At 41.4% G+C, this 24,971-nt stretch overlaps 1 protein-coding gene across 1 annotated transcript in view; it reads left to right on the top strand.

Annotated features, from left to right (window-relative positions):
• XKR6 (XK, Kell blood group complex subunit-related family, member 6) overlaps positions 1-24,971 on the top strand; it is a 415,902-nt gene that overhangs the window by 344,532 nt on the left and 46,399 nt on the right. The window contains exon 2 of the mRNA XM_006884883.1: positions 1,368-1,564. Within this exon, the coding sequence (XP_006884945.1) occupies positions 1,368-1,564 (197 nt within the window). The remainder of the gene's footprint in view (positions 1-1,367; positions 1,565-24,971) is intronic.

Raw genomic sequence — 24,971 nt, 5'->3', positions numbered from 1 at the left:
CAGTTCCCGACAACCCCACGTGTATTAGGGAGAATGATTTCAATAAGTTTTTTAAAAAACATTATTTCTTAATTTTAATGAAAGTTTACAGAGACTTAGGATTTCCAGTCATTCATTGTTGCACTTTTCTCCCTGCCCACCTCCCCCAAATCACTCTTCTCCTTGAAAAGAAAAACTCTTCCATTGTTATGTAATCCCTCCCCCCAGGTTCACTCCACTATGCAGCCTTCACTCTGGACTTCTGTCTCTACAGTTACAAAGAGAATGCAATAAGGTTTTTAATGACTAATTTTCCAGGACTAGATCTTGAGATATTTCTTCTGAGGTTTCTCAGGGTGGACTTGAGCTTACCACCTTTGGTTAACAGCTGAGACTATTAACTGCTTTCTCCACCTAAAGACTTCATTCAGTACAAACTTGTAAAATCAAAGTCTTACTGTCGTCAAGCCTATTTCAAATTACATAAATCCTGTAACACAGATTAGAACTGCTCCTGAGAGTCCCCAAGGCCGTGATCCTTAAGGAAGCAGACAGTCACATTTCTCCTAAGATGTGGCTGGTGGGTTTGAAATTTCTGTTAGTTGTTGTTGTTTTGTGTCGTCAAGTCTCTTGTGACTCACAGCAACCCTGCGTACAACAGCTCTGACCCTGGTCCATTCTGAGCCAAACTTCTTGTCTCTGACACACCTACTCTCATTACCCGAGTCACTGAGTCAGTCCATCTCATCAAGGGTCTTCCTCTCCTGTGCCGCCCCTCCACTCTCCCAAACATGATGTCCCTCTCCAAGGACCAGGCCCTCCTTGCAACATGCCCAGAGTATGTCAGACGAAGCTTCAGAATCCTAGCCTCCAGGGAGCAGCCCGGCTTTACCCTCTCCAGGACAAACCTGTTTGTTCTCCTAGCAGTCCATGGTATATTCAACACTCTTCTCCAGCACCACAGTTCATGGCATCAATTATCTTTCTATCACCCCTAGTCATTGTTAATCTTAACAAATGTTATTGCTTCCCACCAACTTCAGTGAGAAAATAGCAATAGAGGTAAAAGTCTTGCTAGAAAGATCTTCCCTAGTCTCTGCACTCAAGAAAATCCAGCGACCATCTGAGCTCCCCTGTGATCCATAGAATCAAGGAAGTTGAACTGCAAAGTTCAGAAGTGTGAAGAGTCTTGCCCAGGCCCTTTACGGTGTTCACTCCTTCGTTGACCTGCCCCCGCTCCCACCCTGATGCCTTCACACTGTGACCTTGGATTTGGAGAACCCCTAGAGCCTTACCCAAGACTCTGGGTTGGCACAAGGTGGCATTTGATCTCAGGAAAACTTTATGCAGCCACACCTAAGTTCTCTGTTTTGTCTTTTTCTTGGCAGGTATATCCGCACCATGTACCTGGGGATTCAGAGCCAGCGGCAGAAGGAACACCAGCGACGCTTTTACTGGGCTATGATGTACGAATATGCAGACGTTAACATGTTGCGCCTCCTGGAGACCTTCCTAGAGAGCGCCCCCCAACTGGTGCTACAGCTCTGCATAATGATCCAGAAGAACAGTGCTGAGACGCTGCCCTGTGAGTGTCCCCACGCAGACTGGGAGGCGGGGAAGGGGCCATTCCCCGGGGCTGGTACAGCCTCGCCTGAGCGCTCCTGCTCCTCCTTGCCTTTTACCTGAACCGTTCAGTGACCTGCGCACCCATTATCTGTGTGGCTGTCACATACTATGGACGTGACTTGTTCTGAACCGTGAGTCCTAGATCTGTGCAGTCTTGGCATGGCTCACACCGCCTTTTACACTGTCGGTATACGTCTCCCGCACCTTGTGCAAGCCGGCTTCTGATACCTTGTCCATAGGGTTAGAGCAGACTGGAGTTTCATGTGCTCCTGAGTGCAATAGCTCTAGTGAGATCCCCATCAGAATATCAGATCAAAACATCCTTGGCTTCTCAATCATGGGGAATGACCCTTTCCTTTTGGAACTGGTGAAGGGCTTATATATATAGAAATGGAGAAGTTGGGCTTACGATATCATGTGCCGAAGAGATTTAATCTATGAAACACCAGTTTGTAGACATTTTTCAACAGTGGTGCCCTTGTTTCAAAGCAAAGGTCAATATAGGAGTTCAATTGTAAAGTACTGAAGTCACTAGTTAAGTGGGAATGGAGGGATCCAGAGTCCAGTACATTCTCCTTGTTCCTCCATGTCCTATTCCTATGGACCTAGAGAAACTCTGAGAAGCTCTCCCAACCCCCAAACATAGTTTGGAAATCATCGGTGCCTTCAGCATCAGGACGTCTGATGCTTCGTACTGACTGCTGCAGCCACTCTTGAAATGTTGTGAGGCACTGGCCAAGGTGGAGTCCTGCTGGGGAGCTCATGGGCCTGCTCCTCAGCGTAGCCAGGTGTGCTTGCAAATGCCATGGCTTTAGAGGGGGTTAGACACGCGTGAGTGCCTTCAGGTAAAAAGGTGTAGCATGGAGGTGGAATGAACCGGTGTTATGAGAATCCCAATATTTGAAGAGATGTTATAGGGACTCCTTGCTTTTGTGTTAAAGCCTTATAGAAACCCAGTAGGACAGAGTAGAACTGCCCTATGTGATCTTCCAAGACTGGTGGCTTAGTGGCAAGAATCTACATTGCAATTCCAAAGGCACATGGTTCAAGGCCACCAGCTGCTCTGCAGGAAAAAGATGGAAAATCTCCTGTGCAATTAATTACCTCTGAATACCTGCTAGAGGGTCAGGTAAGGATCAGTTCCAACTCTTTGGTACACAACAACAACATTTTAAAATTAATTTTATTTTATTTTTTAAATTTTTTTTGTACATGTATTGTCAAATCGGATCTGACTAGTACAGGAGGACATTGTCCCTCCTTCTCCAGTAGAGCATGTGGTGGATTTGAACCGCACTCCTCTAGAATTGCAGTGCAGCTTCTTGCCACTAGGCTACCAGAGCTCCCTGACAACAACACTTTTTAATTAATATTTTTGTCATTCATACACATTGTGTTTCATGCATATACATTGTGTTTTATACAGTCCTTCATTTACAGTTCCATTCATTTATGCTGTGTGGGCCTCCCCTTTTACAATTATCTTACTACTAATTACTTTCATGAAAACGTGTAAGCCAGATGTTCCATGCTTCATGCATCATGTCTTAATATCCTCCTTTTAGATAGCCAATTTCTGATTTGCCCATCCCTATCGAAACAGAACTCTGAGGGAACAAGCATGTCCCTTTTGCTGAAGGATCCTCTGTTCAACTTGGAACATTTGAGCATCTACATCTACCAGCAAAGTCCAGTCCAGAGCAAGCCCTCAGGTTGCAGCAATCAACCCCACTCACTATATGAGCCATTCTTTTGTCATCTGGTTGGGTTCTGGTCAACTCATCCCAGCCATCCTTGACTAGTTTCAAATGGACACCAGCTGCCAGCTGTGGCGTCCACACTTGTCCCTGTGCTGCAGGCCTGTTGGTCTCTTCACTCAGCCCTAGTCCCCCAAGTCAGCAAGCTGGGGGTCCTCTCCACTCCCTGCAACTCAGGCCAACAGCCCTTCCATGCTTTTCTCTGCATCAGCACATGCTGGCTGGGTAGCACTGAAGGAACACCTCCAAGCTCAGCCTTTTCTCCATTCTGTATTAAGACTGTAATCATTCTGTAAGCACACTGCTACATTTTTCTTCCTTGGAGCAGCTAGAGAATTTGAACCATAACTTTTTGGTTAGCAGGTGAGCACTTTAACCATTGCACCATGAGGGCACCTTCTGTTACAGGAAGAGGAAAAAAAAGATATTTGTTCTCTGTGGTCAGTCCTAAAAGGTAATGGAAGCTATACAGAGAAAATTATCAATGGAACAAGTAGAAAACATTTCACTCGGTGAGAACAACCCAGAGGCAAATACACTGTTCCAGGAAGTTGTGAGTCTCTTATCACTTGTTGTTAGGTGCCACTGAATCAAATGCAACAATACAGCTGAACCCTGTCCTATCCTGTGCCATCCTCATCATCTCTGACACACTTGAGCCCATTGCTGCTGTATTTATCTGATCAAGCCTTTCTTTTTGGACACACACAGTCGTGTGTGTGTGTGTGTGTGTGTGTGTTCATTTACTTCTGGAAGAACTCGGAAACATGAGGGAAACAAAAATTCATTTGAAAACAGAAATTATTGAGAGTATTCAAGAATTGAAACCATCTGCTTGGGCACTGAATTGGTGTGACCAGCTACCTGTGTCTCAGTGCTGACGTCCTCTTTCCCAGGACTTTGAGAAAAGACATCGTGTGTAAAACAGAGACTATCCTTGGCAGTTCAAAGGGTATCTTTCATTGTCAGCACCAGAGAATCACTTGATTGATTCTAGAGGAAAAATACAGCTACAGGGGTCTTTAAAAGGCACATCCTTGGTCCACAAGCCCAACACTGGTAGAGACACCAATCAAAATGAGAGCATGTCATGAGCTGTGGTTCCTTCAGCTGTAGGATGGGATGTTCAGTGACAAAAGAATGCCTGGTGTCCAGACCTCCCTCCTGCTCACCAGGCTTGTTGTGATGGCTGTTAGGTGCCATCAAGTCAGCTAAGGTTCACAGCAGCCCTGTGAACAGCTCTGAGGCTTGCCTTCTCCTGCCCTCTCCTCACCGTTTCCATGACACTTAAATAGCCCACCTTGCTGAGAGTCTTCCTCTCCTTCACGGACCCTTTACTTTTCCCAGCATACTATCTCTACCCAAGGATTGGCTTCTTCTAAGTAGGTGGGATGAAGTGTCACCGTCCTTGCCTCTAAAGATCACACAGGCTGGACTTCCTTCAAAATAGATTTGGTTTGTTTTTTGGTTTTTTTTCAGTCTAGGGTATATTCGATACTCTTGGCCAACACTACAATTTAAAGGCACCAATTCCTCTCCGGTCTTTCTTATTCATTGTCCAAAACTTTCAGATGTATAGGAAGCAACTGAAGATACTAGTTTTGATCAGGTGCATGTGGGTCTCTAAACTGATATCCTTGCTCTTTGGAATTTTGGAGAGGCTCTAGATGCCAACATGTCTTTTAATCTCTTAAACGCTGCTACCATGGGGTTGATTGTGGATCCAAGTAAAATGAAATAGTTGACAACTCTAATGTTTTTCTCCATTTATCTGATGTTGCCTACTGATCCGGTGGTGAAAAGTTTGCTTTCTTTCTATTGAGAAATAACTCATATTGAATGCTGTATTCTTTGACTTTCTGCAGCAAGTACTTCAGGATTTCTTTACTTTCTGTAAGCAAAGTTGTGTCATCTGCACAATACTGGTTATTGATGAATCTTCCTCTGATTCTGATTCCACATTCTTCTTCATGTAGTCCAGCTTCTAGAGTGATTTTCTCAGCATACAAATTGGATAGATATGGAGAAAGCATACAAGCCTGATGCATACCTTTCTTGATTTTAAAAGATGTAATCTTCTTCTGTGCTATTACGACAGTTGCTTCTCAGTCTAACTCTAGGTTTTAAATGAGCACAACATAATGCTTTGAGATTATAATTATTTTCACTGTTAGCCATAATTTGTAATGATCCACACAATCAAATGCCTATGCATGATCAATAAAACACAAGTAAACATCTTTCTGGTATTCTCTGCTTTCATCCAAGATCCATCTGACATCAACAATGTTACCCCTTGTGCTACGAACTCTTCTGGATCCAACTTGAATTTACTGTTCCAATAATTTTGGAATAATCTTTGGGAAGACTTTACTTGAATGTGATATTAATAATAATGCTTGATAATTTCCACATTATGTTTGATCACATATTCTGTGAAGGAGAACTTTTCTGTCAGTTGGCCACATTTGTTGGCAGAAACTGGTATGTATGTGCAAGGTTTTATTTGTTTACTGAAATACTTCAAATACTCAGAGTCTCTTCTGATGTCCATTTTGGTCTTTTCTTTCCCTCCTGTCTTTTTAATGACCTTTTGCTTTCTTCATGGATGATGTCCTTGAGGTCATTCCACAACTCATCTAGTCTTTGGTCAGTAGTGCTCAATGTCTCAAACCTGTTCTTGAGATGGTTTTAAAATTCAGGTGGAATAAACTGAAGATTGTATTTTGGTTCAGGTAGAATTGTTTTCATTTTCTTCACCTTCAATTTAACTTGCATATGTTGTTGTTGTTATGTGCCATTGAGTTGTCTCTTTCCACAGATATAGTCAATCTAATTCTGGTGTAGTCTACCAGGTAAAATCCATGTGTATAATTGTCATTTATATTTTAAAAATATTATTTACATTGAATAAATCACTCAATTTTGTGCAGAATTCTCTCATTTTATCGCCAGTCTAATTTCTGTCACCAAGACCATGTTTCTAACCACCAGTTTGCATTCTTTGTTTCTAACTTTTTCATTCCAGTCACCAATTATTATTAATGCATCTTGATTGCATGCTTGATTAATTTTAGAATGCAGAAGTTGGTAAAAATCCTTCAATGTCTTCATCTTTGCTTTTCACGGTTCGTATGTATATTTGAATACTAGTGGTATTAACAGACCTTCTCTGTGTGTGTATGGATAGTAGCCTATCACTCACAACATTGTACTTGAAATGCTCTTTTTGATGATGAATGCCACATTATTCCTCTTCAATTTGTCATTGATGGCATAGTAGATTTTGTGATTATCTAAATAAAAATGGTCCATATCGTTCATCTTGGCTCACTAATGCCTAAGATGTCAATCTTTATGCATTCCATTTCATTTTTTTAAAACTAATTTTTTATTTAGTTAAGGGCGCTGGGACCAACAATCACCAGCTGCCCAGTAAACAAAAATTATGCTTCCGAAATCTCTTGATGTCGATTCTGCACATAGAGCAATAGAGTTGTCCTACGTGTGCCACTTCACGACAGAAGCCCTTTTCCATTTCATTTTTGACAACTTCAAATTTTCCTAGATTCCTACTTCACACATTCCATGTTCCAATTATTAATGGATGTTTGCAGCTATTTCTCCTCATTTCCAGTCTATCCACATTTGTAAATGAAGTTCTTCATTTGCTAAAAGTTTTACTCCATCTGAATCATGTGGTAAACTCCGCTCTGAGGAGGCAGGTTTTCCCCAGCTGCATTTTTGAGTGCCCTTCAACCTGAGGGCCCCTCTTCCAGCACTGTATCCAGCAAGCTTCTTCCATGGTCTATAAGGTTTCCAAAGGTTTGATATTTCAGAAGTGGATGGACAGTCCTGCTTCTTGTCTGTCTTAGTCTGGAAGCTCTATTGAATATTGTCCACCGTGGATGACTCTCCTGGTAGTTTTTTTCTGGGATATGAAATATGTTTAATTTGTTTTTCTTGAACAGTTTTCTAGAACATTTAATTTAGATTTTTTTTGTCAAAGGATATAATAAAAATCTAGGTGAAAGATACATAGTTTGAGTTTAATGTTACCAAATAACAGATAAGTTGGTCATTACTAATGTTACTAAGAGTAACTCCAATCAAACTCACAGAAACCCTATGAACAACAGGCCTGAATTTTGCCCTGTATTGTGCCATCCTCACACTCTCTGACATGAACCAGCCCATTGTAGCAGTGACTGTGTTGATCCATCTTGTTGAAGGTCTTCCTCTCTTTCTCTGAGCTTCTATCTCTCCCAGAATGGAGTATATGGTTCTTTCTGACTCTAGAAGTCCTAATCCACAATATAAAGAGTCTTCCAAACATCCTGAAAAATCTACAATCAGGAGAGTATAAAATAGATGAATGGGACCTTCTAAGATCAAATCCCTATACACATCTAAAAACTTCTCCAACAGAATAAAAAGGGAAGCCACAGATTGGAGAAAAATATTTGGTAATGACACATCAGATAAGGGATTTATATCTAGAATGTATAAAAATACTTGAGCACCGTAACAAGATAAAAGTAAATAACCCAATTGAAAAATGGGCACAGGATATGAATAGACACTTCACAAAAGAACACATTCAGATGGCCAATAAATACATGAAGAAATGTTCAAAATCCCCAGCTCTAAGAGAGATGCAAATCAAAACAACTATGAGATATCATCTCACCTCCGTAAGAATAATAAAATTTAACGGAGCAGCAAACAACAACTGCTGGTGAGGTTGTGGAGAAACTGGAACTCTTATTCACTGTTGGTGTGAGTATAAAATGGTGCAACCTCTATGGAAGGCTGTATGGCATTTTGTCAAAAAGTTGCAAATAGAAATACCATTTGACCCAACAATTCCTCTACTGGGAATATACCCTAAAGAAACCATAACTTCCACCAAGGCAGATATATGCACACCCATGTGTATTGCAGCTTTGTTCATAACAGCAAAAAAGTTGGAAACAACCTAAGTGCCCATCAACAAACGAATGGATAGAGAAGCTGTGGTATAGTCACACAATGGAATACTATGCTGCATTGAAAAACAAGGAATTGATGCAATATTATTCAAAGTGGGTGACCCTGAAGGACATTATGCTGAGTGAAATCTCTAAGTCACAAAAGGACAAATACTGCATAGTGTCACTGCTGTAGAATGGGACTGACATTAAGGTTGGGGGTAAGAATGAGAAAAACTGGATAAATTATGTATACTGCATTGAAACAGATGAGGGAGAGAACAGTTTAAAAGAGATATATGATTGGGTATTATGATTATGACAAGAGTCCTCCTGGTATTTTAAATACCAGTGGCATTGTTTTCAGCATCACAGCAACATGCAAGCCAGCACAGTATGGCAAACGGATAGACAAATGGTGAGCTCCTAAAAGCAGAGGAAGCTATCGAGAGGCAATATGAACTCAACATCTCATTTTCCTTCACATCCTGCAGGTTGCTGCTGTTGAACTCAAGGAAACAATGCTGTAGACACCCAATAGATAGATAGGTAGGTATAGGTAGGTCGGTAGCAACTCTTTTTAGAAGAAATTATTTTTTTATGTAAGGGAAGTTTACAAATCATATCGGTTTTTCATTCAATCATTCATCCATATTTTATTTTATAATATTTTAATTATAATTTTATTTAATAATTCAGACATATTTTTGTAACAGTAATTATAATCAATCAACATTGTTGTTGAGTTGGATCTGACTCATAGCTGACTCTCTATTGAGTTTCCAAGGCTCTCATTGATACAGGAGGAGATTGCCCATCATTTTCCCTAGAGCTGTGGATGGATCAAACCACTAGAGAGGTGTGGCCTTTTAGTTGCCAGTGTAACTCCCTACTGACCATACCAAGATATTGTTGTTGTTACATGCGGTGGAATTGAATACTACTCATAGTAACCCTATGAACAACAGTTCTGAATCCTGTCCTGTCCTATCCTACACCATCCTTATGATCCCCAATACACATAAGCCCGTTGCGACAGACATTGTATTAACCCATCCTGTTGAAGGTTTTCTTCTCTTTTGCTGACCGTGTATCTTTCCAAGCATGATATCCTTTTCGAAGGAACAGCCTTTCCCAGCAACATACCCAAAGATTATGAGATGAAGCCTTGCCATCTTTGCCTCTAAAAAGTGCTCTGGTTGCACTTCCTCCAAGACATATCTGTTTGTTCTTTTGGTAGTCTATGGGATAGTCAGTACTCTCCTCATATACCACAAATCAAAGGCATTGATTCTTCTTCTGTCATTCTATTCAATGTCCAGCATTCATAGCTGGTAACTGGAAAGACCATGAGTTGAATCAGGCACACCTTAGTCTTTAAACTGACATCATTGCTCTTTAAAACTTTGTCAAATTCCCTGACAGGAGACTTAACCAAATATTATATGCCTGTACCAAGTAGTTGATTGTGGATCTAAATAAGATCAAATAGTTGACAATTTTAATCTTTTCTCCATCTATTATGTTGAAGAAAATGAAAACAAGTCCACAAGAACCAAGATACAAGTGTGACTCTATCCTGAATTGAAAAATAGTCTCAATAATAGGCTTGAACCACTGAACATTAACGATTGAAAATTAGATGCTTTATGAGATGAAATCAAAGATATCATCCATGAAGAGAGAAAAGGTCATTAAAAAAGAGGGGAAAAAAACACACAACAAATTGCGTGTAAGAAGAGACTCTGAAAATTGCACTCAAACATCTAAAAGCCAAATCAAAGGGAAGAAATGCTGGAGTAAAAGAGCCGAACAGAAGATTTCAAAGGGCAGCTTGAGAAAACGAAGTGAAACATTATATTATAATGGAATGTGCAAAGTGCTGGAGTTGGACAGTAAAGGGGGAAGAACTCGCCTAGCATTTCTCAAGTTGAAAGAACCGAAAACCAAATTCAAGCCATAAGTTGCAATACTGAGAGACACTATGGGAAAAATCTTGAATGATCTAGAAAGTATCTAAAGAAGATGGAGAGAAAAAGCAGAATCACTGTAGCAAAAAGAATTGGTTGACAATGAAATATTCAGGAAATAGCATACCACCAGAGCTCCTTATTAGTGAATAAAATCAATTAATTCTAATTTCTGATTTTTATAGTGTATATTGCCTTTCCTTTCATCCAACTTACCTATTTTTTAATTTTTATTCCCCTTTCCCCTCTTCCCAGTCCCTGGTAGCCATCTAATTCTACCTGTGTGTAAACCTAGCAGCTATTCTCATTCTGACTTATGGTCCCTTAGGACTGAAGAATGAGACACTGCTTGGTTCTCACATCATCTCCATGATTGTAGTCAGATTGGAGTCCATTTTTTTAGTCTGTCATGCCAATTTATCTCCCCAAGGAACCCCCACAATCTTGTTAGTCCTCTTATTTACCAAACACAAAGTCTTCCTTCAGTGATTGACCTTTCCTGATGATGAGCCCTCAAGAGACAAGTCAAACAATATTCTATTGTGAAAGTAATTACCCAGGCCTTTCCTGCTCTTACTCTGGAAGCTTTGCTGAAACCTATCCATTATGGAGGTATTTGAAATACTAGCAGCATAGCTTCCAATCATGTACAAGCAATCCCCCACAATACCACAAACTGACAGATAGGTAGTAGGATAATGCTTTAAGTGAGGCAGATTTGTTGGTATTGACATGGAATATTTATCTTTTTATCAAATATGCATTCTCGTCTCTTTCATCACCACCCTTATAATAGCAGTCCTTTGCTGGTTTTGTCATCTCCTCCTACCCCAACCATTGCCGGGACAGCCAAGTTATAGCTCCTCTCATTTTGTCCTTTGCCAAGCTGTCAACCAGATCCCAGCTCTGCTCAAGGTTAAAGTGCCTGGGTACTAACTGAACAACTGGAAACGCTACGAACTTTGATAAATGACGATAATTATAGAAAGGCTTTGGGCCTTTTGTTCATAGGATCACTATGAGTCGTGCTCGACTCCACGGCAATCAACAACAACAGTGAAAGATATGGCAGTCTGCTTCTGCAAAGATTTACAGCCTTGGAATTCTTTGTACACCAATTCTACTCTGCTCTACAAGGTGCGATGAATCGAATGGACTTGGGTTTGATTTTTGGTTAAAGTTGGTGGGATAGGTGGACAAGGGGAAAACTTCAGAACTGATCACATTTAGAGCCAAGGGAGAACCATTATGTTCTGCTTTTGGATATTACCCACCTACCCCTTTTACCTTGTTAGGGCTTTATTCATCTTCAACAAAATATTAATTATATGTATTTTTTTAGATCCTTAAATCAAGACATTAAGGAGCTAAACAGAAGATTGCAAAGAGCAGCGCAGGAAGACAAAGTAAATTATTATAATGAAATATGTGAAGAGCTGGAGTCAGAAAATCAAAGGGACTGAACTTGCTCAGCATTTCTTAGGCTCAAGGAACTGAAGAACAAATTCAAGCCTTTGAGTTGCAATACTTAAGGATGCTTTGGGCAGAATAATGATCCAGGAAGCCTTAACAGAAGATGAAAAGACTATACATAATCATTGTACCAAAAGGAATTGGTAGACACAGAAGAATGTAATGAAATGTTTGAGCAAGAGCCTGTGGTGATGAAGGAGGAAGTTCAGGCTGCTCTGAAAGAATTGGCATAAAATAAGGCCTCAGGAATAGATGGTATACGAATTGACATATTTCAACAAACAGATGCTGCCCTGGATGTGCTCTTCAAGTTGTGACAACAAAGCTGGAGGACAACCACCTGGCCAACTGACTAGAACAGATCTATATTTGCTCCCATTCCAAAGAAGGGTGATCTGACAGAGGGTGGGAATTATCAAACAATATAATTAATATCACATACAAGCAAGATTCTGCTGAAAATTATAAAAAAAAACAACTGGAACAGCACATCAAAAGAGAACTGACAGGCTAAGTTAAGAAGGGGTCGTGATACTAGAGATATTGTAGCTAATGTTAGATGGATCTTGGCTGAAAGCAGGTAGTACCAGAGGAATGTCTATCTGTGTTTCATTGACTTTGCAAAGGCGTTTGACCATGTGGACCACAACAAACTGTGGCTGACTCTGAGAAGAATGGGAATCCCAGAACACTTGATCATGCTAATGTGAAACCTATACTTGGACCAAGTATATGTCAGTCAGAGTCATAATAACTATCATTTCCCTTCCTTCCAATAAACACCAAAACACTGTATGCCCCATCCCTGTCTTGGAGATTCACAACACTTTGCAAAGATTGTCACTGATTATTATTCACTTCAACAATTTCCATATTTATTTGACCATGCAAGCCAATTTGCAGAAACACCAATTTAACTCCCTAAACAAACTGTAGGAAGACCAAGTCATCAGAACAGAGCAAGGAAACACTGCATGGTTCAAAATTGGGAAGGGTGTATGCCAGAGATGTGTCCTATCTCCATACCTTTTCGATCTAAATGCAGAACAGATTATCCAGGAGGTTGAGCTACATGAGGAGGAGGGTGGCATCAGGATTGGAGGAAGACTCATCAACAATCTGCATTATGCAGATGACACAACCCTGCTTACTGAAACTGAGGAGGACCTGAAGTGCTTGCTGCAGAAGATCAAGGACTGCAGCCTTCAATATGGATTGACACTCAATATCAAGAAAACAAAGATTCTCACCACTGGACCGATTGGTAGTGTGATGGATAATGAATAGATTGAGATTGTCAACAGCTTTAGTTTGCTTGGCTCCACAATCAACACTCTTGGCACCTGCAGCCAGGAAATGAAAAGACGTATTGCATTGGGGAAGTCTGCTGTCAGAGACTTCTCCAAAATACTGAAGAGCAATGATGTCAGTCTAGAGATAAGGTGTACCTGATACAAGCCATGGCCTTTGCAATCACTTGCTATGCATCAGAGAGCTGGACAATGACTAGGGATGATAGAAAAAGAATTGATGCCTTTGAGTTGTAGTGCTGGAGAAGAGTATTGAATATACCATGGACTGCTAAGAGAATAATGAACAGATTCATCCTGGAGAGGCTGCTCCTTGGAAGCAAGGATTCTGAAGCTTCGTCTGACATACTCTGGACATGTTGCAAGGACGGTCTTTGGAGAAGTCTTTGGAGAGGGGTGTCATACTTGGGAGGGTGGAAGAACAGCACAGGAGAGGAAGACCCTTAATGAGAAGTATTGATACAGTGACTGGGGTAATGGAGGTAGGTCTGTCAGAGACAATAAGATTAGCACAGGATAGAGCAGGGTTTAGGGCTCTTGTACACAGGATCACTATGAGTCGCAGGTGACTCGATGGCAATAAAACAATACAATTTTTTGAGAAATGGTTCACATGAAAATGCTTTGCAAAATATCATATTCCATGTTAGGGGTATTTATCATTTCCAGGTAAGGGGTGTTTATAATTTCCAGACTTAGGGGAGGGTGTTGGCAGGAGCAAGGTACTAGAAAAGTTTCTCTCCCCCTCCCCCTTTTTTGGCCCTGTGAGGGGAATTCCTGTCCCAGTTTGCTTGCTATACTCATCCTTTTTATAATAGTATCTCAAACTATAAACATAGAGGGTTGAATGTAAAATCCCTGGAGAAGAAAGTCACTGGGGATTCCCATGGGTTGGAGGTACTGCTTCCTGGCTCCCCCTCCTGGGAGTCCCATGAAGAGTGCACCTGCTGAAGGCAGAGAGGCTGCCTCTGGAGGAAGGAGGTTAAGGAGTGACACATGCTGCTGTAGCATTTTCATCTAGAGATCATTTTGTGTTTCCACTTTCCTGTCTAACCTTTCTAGCCCCCTGTGTGCCTTGCAAACTTGGAGGTCAGGTGAACATTTCCCAAAGTTTGGTGGTTGCTGTTGTGTGCTTGAGCTAACATTTCCTTACAGCTGACCCTCCAGCAGGTTTTCAGAGATTATAACTCACACAGGAGGTGGCTACTCATGTTTCTCTTTCGAAAGGGCTGGTGGATTAGAACTGCCTTCCTTTGGGTTGGCAGTGCAATTCCTTACCACAAGGCCATCAGAGCTTTCTACAGTTTGTTTAGGGAGTTAAATTGGTGTTTCTGCAAATTGGCTTGCACGGTCAAATAAATATGGAAATTGCTGAAGTGAATAATAATCAGTGACAATCTTTGCAAAGTGTTGTGAATCTCCAAGACAGGGATGGGGCATACAGTGTTTTGGTGTTTATTGGAAGGAAGGGAAATGATAGTTATTATGACTCTGACTGACATGGAGCTCTTTTCTGTATGGAACTGTGCTATTAAGTTCTCTGGTAGTTCAAATCCACTAGCAGTTCCAAGGGACAAAGATCTCTTTCCATGTGATTTACCAACTCAGAAAGAAATCCAGTGGAGGATCAACTGTGAATTGGTTAGGATTCACTGTCAGTGAGTTGAGTTACAGAGGTGCTTGGCGTTTCCATCTTATTTATCCTGTAGAGCATCGCCTCAGTACTGGGTCATTTTCTAAATGACAATAAATGTTTTTCATAGAAAAAAAAATTCACAACATGTACAAAGTTTAAAGAAAATAAATTTGAGTACTAGAAATTGGAAGGTGTGACAGACCAAGTTGGAGCACTTAGAAGAGGCAGGTTGGTGAGAGTGGAATCTTCCAACTATTCGAGCACTTGAAGTGCAGGAATGGAAAAAGAATGAGTGTGGACCCAGGCTGGCTGCTCGCTGTTCACCCTTCAGTTGGTAGCAGCCTTTCTGTTCCTCATAGAGTACTTCTTTAACGTGGGGATGAGATCATTACCTTCCACATAGGGTGTTATGAGCATTAACCAACATGCACACCAGATAGAAAAGACTTCATACAGTATGTGATATATAATTGCAGTGAGTGAAAGGAAAATTTTGTTGTTGGTAGTGGTTTTGTTGCAGAAAAATGTTCTGAATTTAATTAGTTTTATTAGTAAGAATAGATGTGTGGTTAATTGGATTTTCTTTGGTGTGCCTTACAATGATTCCTATTCACATTATATCATTAAAATTAGTAGTTTAAGTGATCATTGATACTCTCACTATCACATTAATATGGACGTTTTCTGCTGATCTTACCTAAACGCCAGCCCCTTCTACTCTTTGCCATCTCTCCATCCTCTACGCCTCCCAAATCCTAGGTTGTGCTACAACATTAGCCTGCAAGACAGATTTAGAATCTGTTTTCCTAAAAGTATAAGCTGCAGTGAAATAATAATAAGTACAAATATTACGCATTTACGCTAGAATTTCAGCAGTCTACCTTAAACCTGATGTCTTGAAATTGTAAATAAAGACATTAATGGAGCACATTATTCTTGTATGGTATGTCATTTACACTGATGGTGAATCTTATGTCTCCCAGAAGCTTTTTTGGTATTATGGATCTGAAGCAGAGTTTGGGAAGTAGTGTGGGTTTGATAAGCGGTCAGAGAGATGTGAGTATGAGTCAGAAGCTGAACAATGACTAGGGATTATAGAAGGGGAATTGATGCCTTAGAGCTGTGGTTCTGGAGAAAAGTATTGAGTATACCATGGACTACTATGAGAACAAACAGATTCGTCCTGGAAAAGGCGAAACCAGGTTGATCCTTGGAGGCAAGGATTCTGAAACTTCATCTGACATACTTTGGACATGTTGCAAGGAGGGACCAGTCCTTGGAGAGGATCATCAAGCTTGGGAGGGTGGAGGGACAGCACAGGACAGGAAGACCCTCAATGAGATAGATTGATTCAGTGACTGGGGCAATGGGGGCTAGGCGTGTTGGAGACAAAAAGATTGGCACAGGATAGAGCAGGGTTTAGGACTCTTGTACACAGGGTTACTATGAGTCACAAGTGACTTGACACAAAACAACCATTTATTGACTTTATAACTTAGGATATGCTAATATCCTAACTTAATTTCCAGGGTTTTTTTTTCTGTAAAATAGGAATACTTACTGTATTTTTTGCTGTTGTGAAAGTTAAATGAGGGGCACATATACCAGTACATATACACTTGATAGAGTATTCCAATCAACAAAAACACAGTAAGTCACTCTGATTTACTAAGCACTACTTTAGGGAACACCAGGAAGACACACAGGGTTGTTACACACATTAACCAACACGATCCTTGTCCTGAATCTCCCATTCTCTCCAGGCAGACAGGACAAAAACACAGAAACCAAAAATTTGTTGTGAGAAATACTTTGAAGCAAAGAAACACAGTGCTGAGGTTGAGAGTACCTGGAGGACAGGGGGGCCATCGCCTTCTTCCAGCAGTGTGATCAGAGCAGGCCTCTCTCTTGAGGTGCATTTAAGCTAAGTGTAAATAATGAGAAGGAGTTGACCACGTGAACATTGGGAACAGCCTCCCAGGCAGAGGGAATAGCATTACAAGACCTTGAGGTAGGAAAAGATTGACTTGCTCTGGAAAATAAAAGGACCTAGGTAGAGGCTGGAAAAGGGAGCTCTGGTGGGTTAGTGGAAAGAAGTTGTGTTACCAACTCAAATAAATGTGGTTCAAATCCACCAGATGCTCTGTGAAGAGAAAGATGAGTAATTTCTTCACATGCAGTTTACTGCCTCTAAAGACTCACTGGAGGGTCAGCTATGAGTCAGTTTTACTCAACAGCATACAACAAGAAGAACAGAGTTTGAAAATGAAGGAAGGGAAAGAATCATGTAGTAGGAAGGTGAAGAGGAAGGCAAGATACATATCCTAGCAAGCGGGACTACTGAGTGGTGGACACAGCAAAAAACTTGGGTTTATGACAAACAGTTGCCAGCAGGTCACTCCACCTCACAGTGACCCTATGTACGTCTTAGTAGAACTATGCTCCAGGGTTTTCAGTGATTGATTTATCAAAAGCCCATCACCAGGCTTCTCTGGGGGGACTTGAACCTCAATCATTTGCTTAGCTGTCAAGCACATTTGACATTTGAAGCATGAGTAATCTCCTCCCATGTGATTACGGCCTCTGAGAACCCGCTGGAGGGTGAGCTGTGGGTCGGTTCTGACTCTACAGTTCACAACAACCACAGCCACACAAGGACTACTGGGTTACAGGGAAGAATTGTCATTCAGAGAGGAGAGTCGAGCTGAACTAAGAACCTCAGTTCAGAGGCTCCTGGGTGTGGGGGGAATATGAAGATAGACACTTGGGAAATGATGTCAAGTAAGCAAATATATCTGTGTGACGGATTCTATAGGACTTATTAAGGGTTAAATATGGGCTTTTCAATGAGGGTAGGGATGGTGCTTTCTGGCTTGAACATGTAGAGATGGAATAACTGTGGAGGAATAATTTGGGGATGGTTCAAGAGTTAATAGCCCTGTTCCTTCCTTTCCTTTTGGATTTTCTGATGCTTCTGCATGAATGTTGGGAGAGGATTGAATAGGATATGTCAAACACATAAAATGCCTGAATCTGTCTTTTTTTGGTTAAGCCTAGCCTAAGTGAGTTTTTTTGGTTAGGCCTACCCTAAGTTCTACTTACAGTGCTCTTATGACCTCTTTGACCTGTCATCATACAGCCACCATTTGTCAGGGTTCTGCCACATGCCAGACACCGTGTTGGGAATGATTTTACAGTGACACAGTAACTATGACATCTAACCTTGAAGGAGTTTATGGTCTCAAGACTCTCATTGATGCTGAGTCTGGTCAGGTTTGGGGCAACCTTTGTGTTTCTAGACTGTATATGGTAACAGGAGGAGATCGTCTATCTTTATAGAGCTGTTAGTAGATTTGAGACATCAGAGACATGCAGCCTTTTAGTTAAAAGTGCAACTCTCTGTAGACTACACCACTAGGGTGCAGCACATTTTAAATGTTCTCATAGTTCCATTAACAGAGTTTCTCTGGGAATAGGGAGGAGAGAATAACTAATACTTTCTGGGGGAACTGCAGAGGAGATATTTGGTCTGATCATTCATGGATGTGCAAGCACTTAACTGAAAGAGAAGACTGAGTTATCTTCAGGCAATAGAGAACTACGTGCCAAGGGATGGAGACCCAAGGAAGCACAGCTTACCCAGATTATGCTAAGGCCAGGAGGACTTGAGGGCAGAGTTACTTGCAAATTCTTAGATCTTAGGAGGCAGCTCGGCAGACTCTCATTTTATTATTATTTTTTTGTAAATTTTGTTTTTTGTGTGGACCATCAAATCGGATCTGACTGGTACAGGAGGAGATTGTCCCTCCTTCTCCAGCAGAGCATCTGGTGGACTCTAACTGCGTACCTCAGGGATTGCAGTGTAGCTTCTTGCCACTGGGCCACCAGAGCTCCCCCAGACTCCCATTTTAAAGATGAAAAAGCTGAGGCCCAGAAAAATCCAGGTGTCTTCATTTAATTTGCCTCTGTAGTAAATAATTTGTTCCCTGACCCTCAGATGGTGAATGGTTGTTGGTGCTCATAATATGAGGTGTATTGCAGGACATGTGAAAGATGATAATAATGTTTACAATGATAGTTAAGGCTTATGGAGGGCTCCACTGTGAGCCAGACACCAGTTATAACAGGCTTGTGAATTAGATACTTTATTATTGCATTTTTTTTCCAGATGATGAAAGGAAGGCCCAAAGTAACAAAGCAATCTCGAGAAGGCCACGAGGTTGGTAAATAATAAAACTGGGATTTTCCCTAGGCAGTCAGGCCCCGAAGCCTTAAGTGAGGATGGCTGTGGCTAAGTCACAAAGACATTAAGTAGTTTCTTCAGTTATAGCTCACTGGTGAAAGGGAGGTGTCTGGCAACATGGTGTCTGGCATGTGGCAGAAGCCTGACAAATGGTGGCTGTATGATGACAGGTCAAAGAGGTCATAAGAGCACTGTAAGTAGAACTTAGGGTAGGCCTAACAAAAAAACAAAACAAACAAAAAAAAACACGCCTCACTTAGGCTAGGCTTAACCAAAAAAAGACAGATTCAGGTATTTTATGTGTTTGACATATCCTATACAATCCTCTCCCAACATTCATGCAGAAGCATCAGAAAATCCAAAAGGTAAGGAAAAGGAACAGGGCTACTAACTCTTGAACCATCCCTAAATTATTCCTCCACAGTTTATTCCATCTCTACATGTTCTTCAATTATAGCTCACTGATGAAAGGTCTGCTCTATCATAAGGAAAGACAAAAAGTTCAAATCCCCTAGCTGCTCTGTGGAAGAAGGATGAGCAGTCTCCTCCCAAGAAATTTACACACATGATATCCAGCCTCTGAAAACTTGCCGGAGGGTCAGATCTTAAGTTGGTTCTGACTCGATGGTACACAACAACTATCATGCATATATGCATGCATCCAGATGCAATTCCACTAAGTCAGAAGATGATATATCTGCTTCTTGTTCTTTGAATCTATGCCCAGCAGCTTGACTTTTGGAATATTGTCTCACTTTACAAAATCATCTTAGCTGATCTGTTTTTATGTGGTTAGGGAGAAGCTTCTACTGTCTTTTGATGGCACGAAACTTGACCTGATTAGAGGCTTAAACCAGTAATCAGGCATAAGACCTAGATTTAGGATTTTATCAAATTGTGGATAACATTGAGAAGAGTAGACTCCCAGAATGCTTATGCAAAACCTGTACATAGACCAAGCAGCCTTTATGTAAACTGAACAGAGAACACTGCATGGTTTAATATCAGAAAAGGGATGTGTCAGGATTGTCACTCCTTTCACCATAGCTCTTCAATCGGTATGTTGAGTAAATCACTCCAGCAACTAGACTATATAAAGAAGAAGGAGACATCAGGGTTGGAGAAGGACTCATAAACAACATGAATTATGCAGATGATACAGCCCACTTGCATAAAATAAGGAAAACTTGAAGCACTTGCTGAGGAAGATAAAAAAACTAAAGCCTTCAATATGGGTTACATCTCAACGATAAGAAAACAAATATCCTCACCTCTGGACCATTAGGCAACATCACAATAGATGAAAAAATGATTCAAATTGTCAATGATTTCCTTTTACTTAGATCCACAATCAATACCCAGGGTAATGTTGTTGTTGTTGTGTACCATTGAGTCAGAACTGACCCATAGTTGACCCTCCAGTTGGTTTTCAGAGGCTCCCACAGAGCAGCTGGTGGACTTGAACCATGTGCCTTTAGGATTGCAGCTCAGTTCTTGCCACCAGAGCTTCCTACCCAGGGTAATAGTAATCAATTAATCTAAAGATGTGTTTTATTGGGAAAATCTGCTGTCAAGGACCTATTTAAAGTATTAAAGAGCAATGATGTCAATTTAAAGACCAAGGTGCATCTTACCCAAGTCATGATATTTTTTCCATTGCTTCTATGAACCTCAAAGTTGGACAATGGGTAAAGATGACAGAAGAAATGATAGCTTTGAATTGTGTTGGCCATGGATACTGAATATCTCATGGCTGACAAAAGAGCAAACAAATCTGTCTTCGAGGGAGTGCAACAAGGATGCTCCTTTGAGGCTAGAATGATGACATTTTGCCTCACATACTTTGGGCGTGTTATCAGGAGGGGCCAGGCCTTGGAAAAAGACATCATACTGGGAAAGGCAGAGGGCAAACAAAAGGAAGATCATCAAGGAGATGGATTGACACAGTGACTGTTACAAAGGGTTCAGGACTGGTAGAATTGGTGAGGATGGCGCAGGATAGAGTCAAGTTTTGATCTGCTGTTGATACGATCCCTTTGAGTTGTAGTTGACTTGATAGAACCTAAGAACAGCAGTGAGAAGCATGAGCAACCTCGGAGAAAGCCCTGCGTGTTCTTAACCTCTCTGTGCCCCTAATTCGTCAAGGCAGTAAGACTGGAAATTCTTGGATGTGATTAGAAGGTAGAAACCACGCTGAGGGCTGAGGCTGGGGCTAGAACTTGACTGCAGAGTCAGATACCACTAACCGTAGAGCAAGGTCAGCTGGCACAGCACAGGCCAGCTATGCGTACAGCGTCAACAGTAAGAACATGGTTCTTCATTAGTCAAGGAACAGAGGGGACTTTGACTTTTCTCATAAATGACACGCTACAATTTGATCCTTTACAAGAGCTCTAGGCTCCCTGTAAGTGGAGGTGAGGGGTATAATCAGATAGGATAGTGGCAATGGCACCTTTGATTACTGCCAAGAAATGTTAACCTTATAACTCTGATTTTCAAAGATATTTAGAGTGGCAGGAGTTCATATAGGCACACTTAAGGCTCCTCCCCTTGCTTAGCATACTGGACACGGAAGTATGGAGAGACTAAGTTGCCAAAATAGTACATATCTAGGTGCGGAGCACTGATGGCCTCATGGCAAGGCGCTGCGCTGAAGGATGGTGGATCCACCAGCTGCGCCATGGGAGAAGGATGGGCAGTTTCCTTCTGTGCTATTACCTGCCTCTGAAAACCCACAGGGAGAGTCAGCTATGGGTCACTTCTGATTTGATGGTACACAACATCAGGAAGGGGTCAGAAGAGGCTCTTCTGTCCCTTATGCAGTATGAAACTTCTCATGCAAAATGGCCCCTCTGTGGGGGTGGTAGCTCAAAGACAGGATTCAAATGCCATTACTTGTGCGGGTAGCGCTCACTCTTCTTCCAGGAATCGATAATGTCTTGTACTAACTTTACATAAAAACAGGCTTCTTTACAAAGATAGTGCTAGGTGCCATTGAGTGAATGGAAGAGAAACCCTAACCAAAACAGAGCAAAACTGTGCCCAGAGGGCTTGTGATTTTTCCAGTAGTAGATCTCTAGACCCTTCTTTCCAGGCACCTCTGGGAGAACTTGAACCTTCACCAGTTAGCTGTCAGGTGAACGAAATATTTGGATCACCTAGAAGCTCCATTTAGACAGCTGAGTTTAAAACAGAAAACTCTGCATTTAAACATGGTCTATCTTTTAAATAAATGTTAAGTCCTAGATACAATTAGTGATCTTCCTTTCTCTTTAACATTAACTTTGTTAATAGTTTCTTCATTCTTCAGTTGCTGGCTCCTTTTAACCACTGAGTAAGTTTATAGAAAAGCACCTAGCAACTTGTACAATTGTGTGGGTTTTTGTTTGGTTTTTTTTTTTACTTAGCAAGAGTCCTGACCGACAACACCCAAAAGAATGAGAAAGACAGCTGTTCATTTCTTTTCTATGCTCGTTTAAGGCTGAAATGCCTGTACCTTTCACTTCAGCTGTAGATTCTAAGAGCACTGCCTTCCTTCCCTGCAGAGAACTAAAAGCCTCCCACAGGCAGCAAGAGCTCCCACTCCCCATCTCCCTCATCAGCCCTCAGCTCTGCATACAAAGGCTGCTTTTTAATTCTGGGCCTCAAGGGTAGGGAAGGGCGGGAGCCTCCTTTTTAGCTATTAGATAGGTTAAGTGAATCTCCTTTTTTTCTAACTGAAAGACACAATTTCTCCTCTTGGGAAATTTCATTTTTCTTAGGTGAAAATCACTTTCTAATTTCTTCTCAAGCTTATCAATCCATTTATATAGAGACCCCCTAAGTATCAGATACAGAAGATGGGTAAGTTTGTTTAGGATTTTCATCTAAGCAAACTTAGAGGGTCAAGGTGGCTCACAGTGGTGGGGAACACTCAGGGTTTTCTCTGAGGAGCGTAGATTCCTCACTGTGGTGGTTAGATTCCGTCAAGTCAGCTCCAACTCACAGGGCCTCGACATACAGACCTGACCTGACGAAGGTTAACGAAGCCATCACTGAGAAAGGGGGTGTTTGTGCTTCAGAGTCTTCTCACCTACTTTGTGGAGAGATCTGGGTTTGATTCCTGGCAAAGGTACATCATGCACGTTCACTTCCCATCTGTCAGTGGAGGCTTGCATGTTGCTATGATGCTGAATAGATGTCAGTAGAGCTTCTAGACTAAGATACGCTAGCAAGGAAGACTTGGCAAAGTACTTCTGAAAATCAGCCAATGAAGCCCCTGTGGGTCAATATGCGTTGGGACAGCCCAAACTGCAACCAGTTAGGTTGATGACCAAATAAGGCAGCATTTTGTTCTATTGCATACAGAGTCATTATCTATGAATAGGAGGCTGATTTAATAGCAACTTTTAACAGTGGCAACCATCCAGAAAGTAATGGTGACCTGGTTGTATTAACCAAAGGCAACAAACTTCAGATCTGTTCAAGACTGGAAGACTCATGCCCATAGAGTTGGATGTAACACTTAGCTGACCCTCCCGAGGCTTTCGGAGGTTATAGTTGCCTGAGAGGAGATTAGCCATCTTTCTCCCGCAGAGCAGCTGGTGGATTCGAACTGCCTGCCTCTGAGACGGCAGCACAACTCTTTGCCCGCAAAGCCCCAAGAGCTTCCCAGTGCTGTAAATTGCCTACTTAGCAACATCAAAGGATATTAATGAATAAACCACCTTTTCTTGGGTCCAGAGTTACAGAGTGGCTCTGTGCTCACTAATCCTCAGCACTGCCACGCCCAACCCTGGGCTTGAGCAGAGTCTTCCCTAACCACCCTTGCTTATCCTGGAGTTGGCCATGCCTAGGAATAACCTGGGAGTTTCAGGCCAAATTAATACAAACATAACTTTCAACATTTGGCTTCAACTTCCTGGTTGCTCATAGTATTTCTGTGATTAGCTGCCAGTAGATAAATAAAAGTGGGGAAAAAATGAATAATTCTCTGTTCACTTCCTTCTCCTAATTGCCTTGCATCTTTTCCACAATTGAAGTGGAAAGAGACATGTTAGAAATATAAAGTTGACCTCTCTCATGTTTTCAAAAGAGGGCTCTATTTCCTTTTTTCTTCTTGAGAAGATGTCATAGGCATTCCTATCATCACCAGGTATTGGTTTGGTGGTGTTGTTATTGTATACCATCAACCCGTAGCTGACTCTTCACTGAGTTTTCAGAGGCAGTTAATCACATGAGAGGGAGGAGATTGCCCATCCTTCTCCCTTGGAGCAGCTGGTGGATTTGAACAATGTCCTAGGGTAAAATTGATAAAAGAAGAAAATAAGACATCAAAAGACAGGTTGCATTGGATAAGGACCTCTTTAAAGTGCTAAAGAACAAGGATTTCAGTTTAGAGACTAAGGGACATTGACCAAGCCATAATATTTTCAATTGTTTCACATGCATGTGGAAGCTGGATAAAAGGAACTTATACTTTTGAGTTGTGGTGCCAGCAGAAAGTGTTGAATATCCATAGACTGTCAAAAGAACAAACAAATCTGTTGTGGGAGAAGTGAAGCCATTATCTGTGAGAGATATTGGGCAAATCTTATCTTCTATGGTTCTCAGTAAAGAAGTTTACAAAAGTAAAGGACTCCTGAAGTCTTTCTCAACCCTAGTAATTGACAACATTTCTTAGCTGCTGCTAGTAACTCATGTGTGACCAGGCACAACTGGTCCATAGGGATTTTAGGAAAGTAGTTCAACAGTCCTGTCTTCTGTAGAGCCTCTAGGGAGGTTCAAACCACCAATATTTAGGTTAATAGTTAATCTCAAACTACTTGCACCATCCAAACTCCTAAGGAAGAAAAAAAAATAGGAGAGGGGAAAGTAAATATCAACAAATCATAGGCTATTGGGTTAACATTCACATTGTTGTTGTTGTTGTTGTTGTTATGTGCCGTTGAGTCGTTTCCGACTCATAGCGACCCTATGCACAACAGCCCTAAACCCTGCTCTATCCTGCGCCAACCGCACCGCCTCT

The sequence above is a fragment of the Elephantulus edwardii genome, unplaced genomic scaffold (assembly GCF_000299155.1).
Source record: "Elephantulus edwardii isolate Elephantulus edwardi_28Jun2011 unplaced genomic scaffold, EleEdw1.0 scaffold00038, whole genome shotgun sequence".
Lineage (NCBI taxonomy): Eukaryota > Metazoa > Chordata > Mammalia > Macroscelidea > Macroscelididae > Elephantulus > Elephantulus edwardii.
The sequence above is the reverse complement of the archived record's forward strand: the minus strand, read 5'-3'. Positions and strand labels throughout refer to the sequence as shown.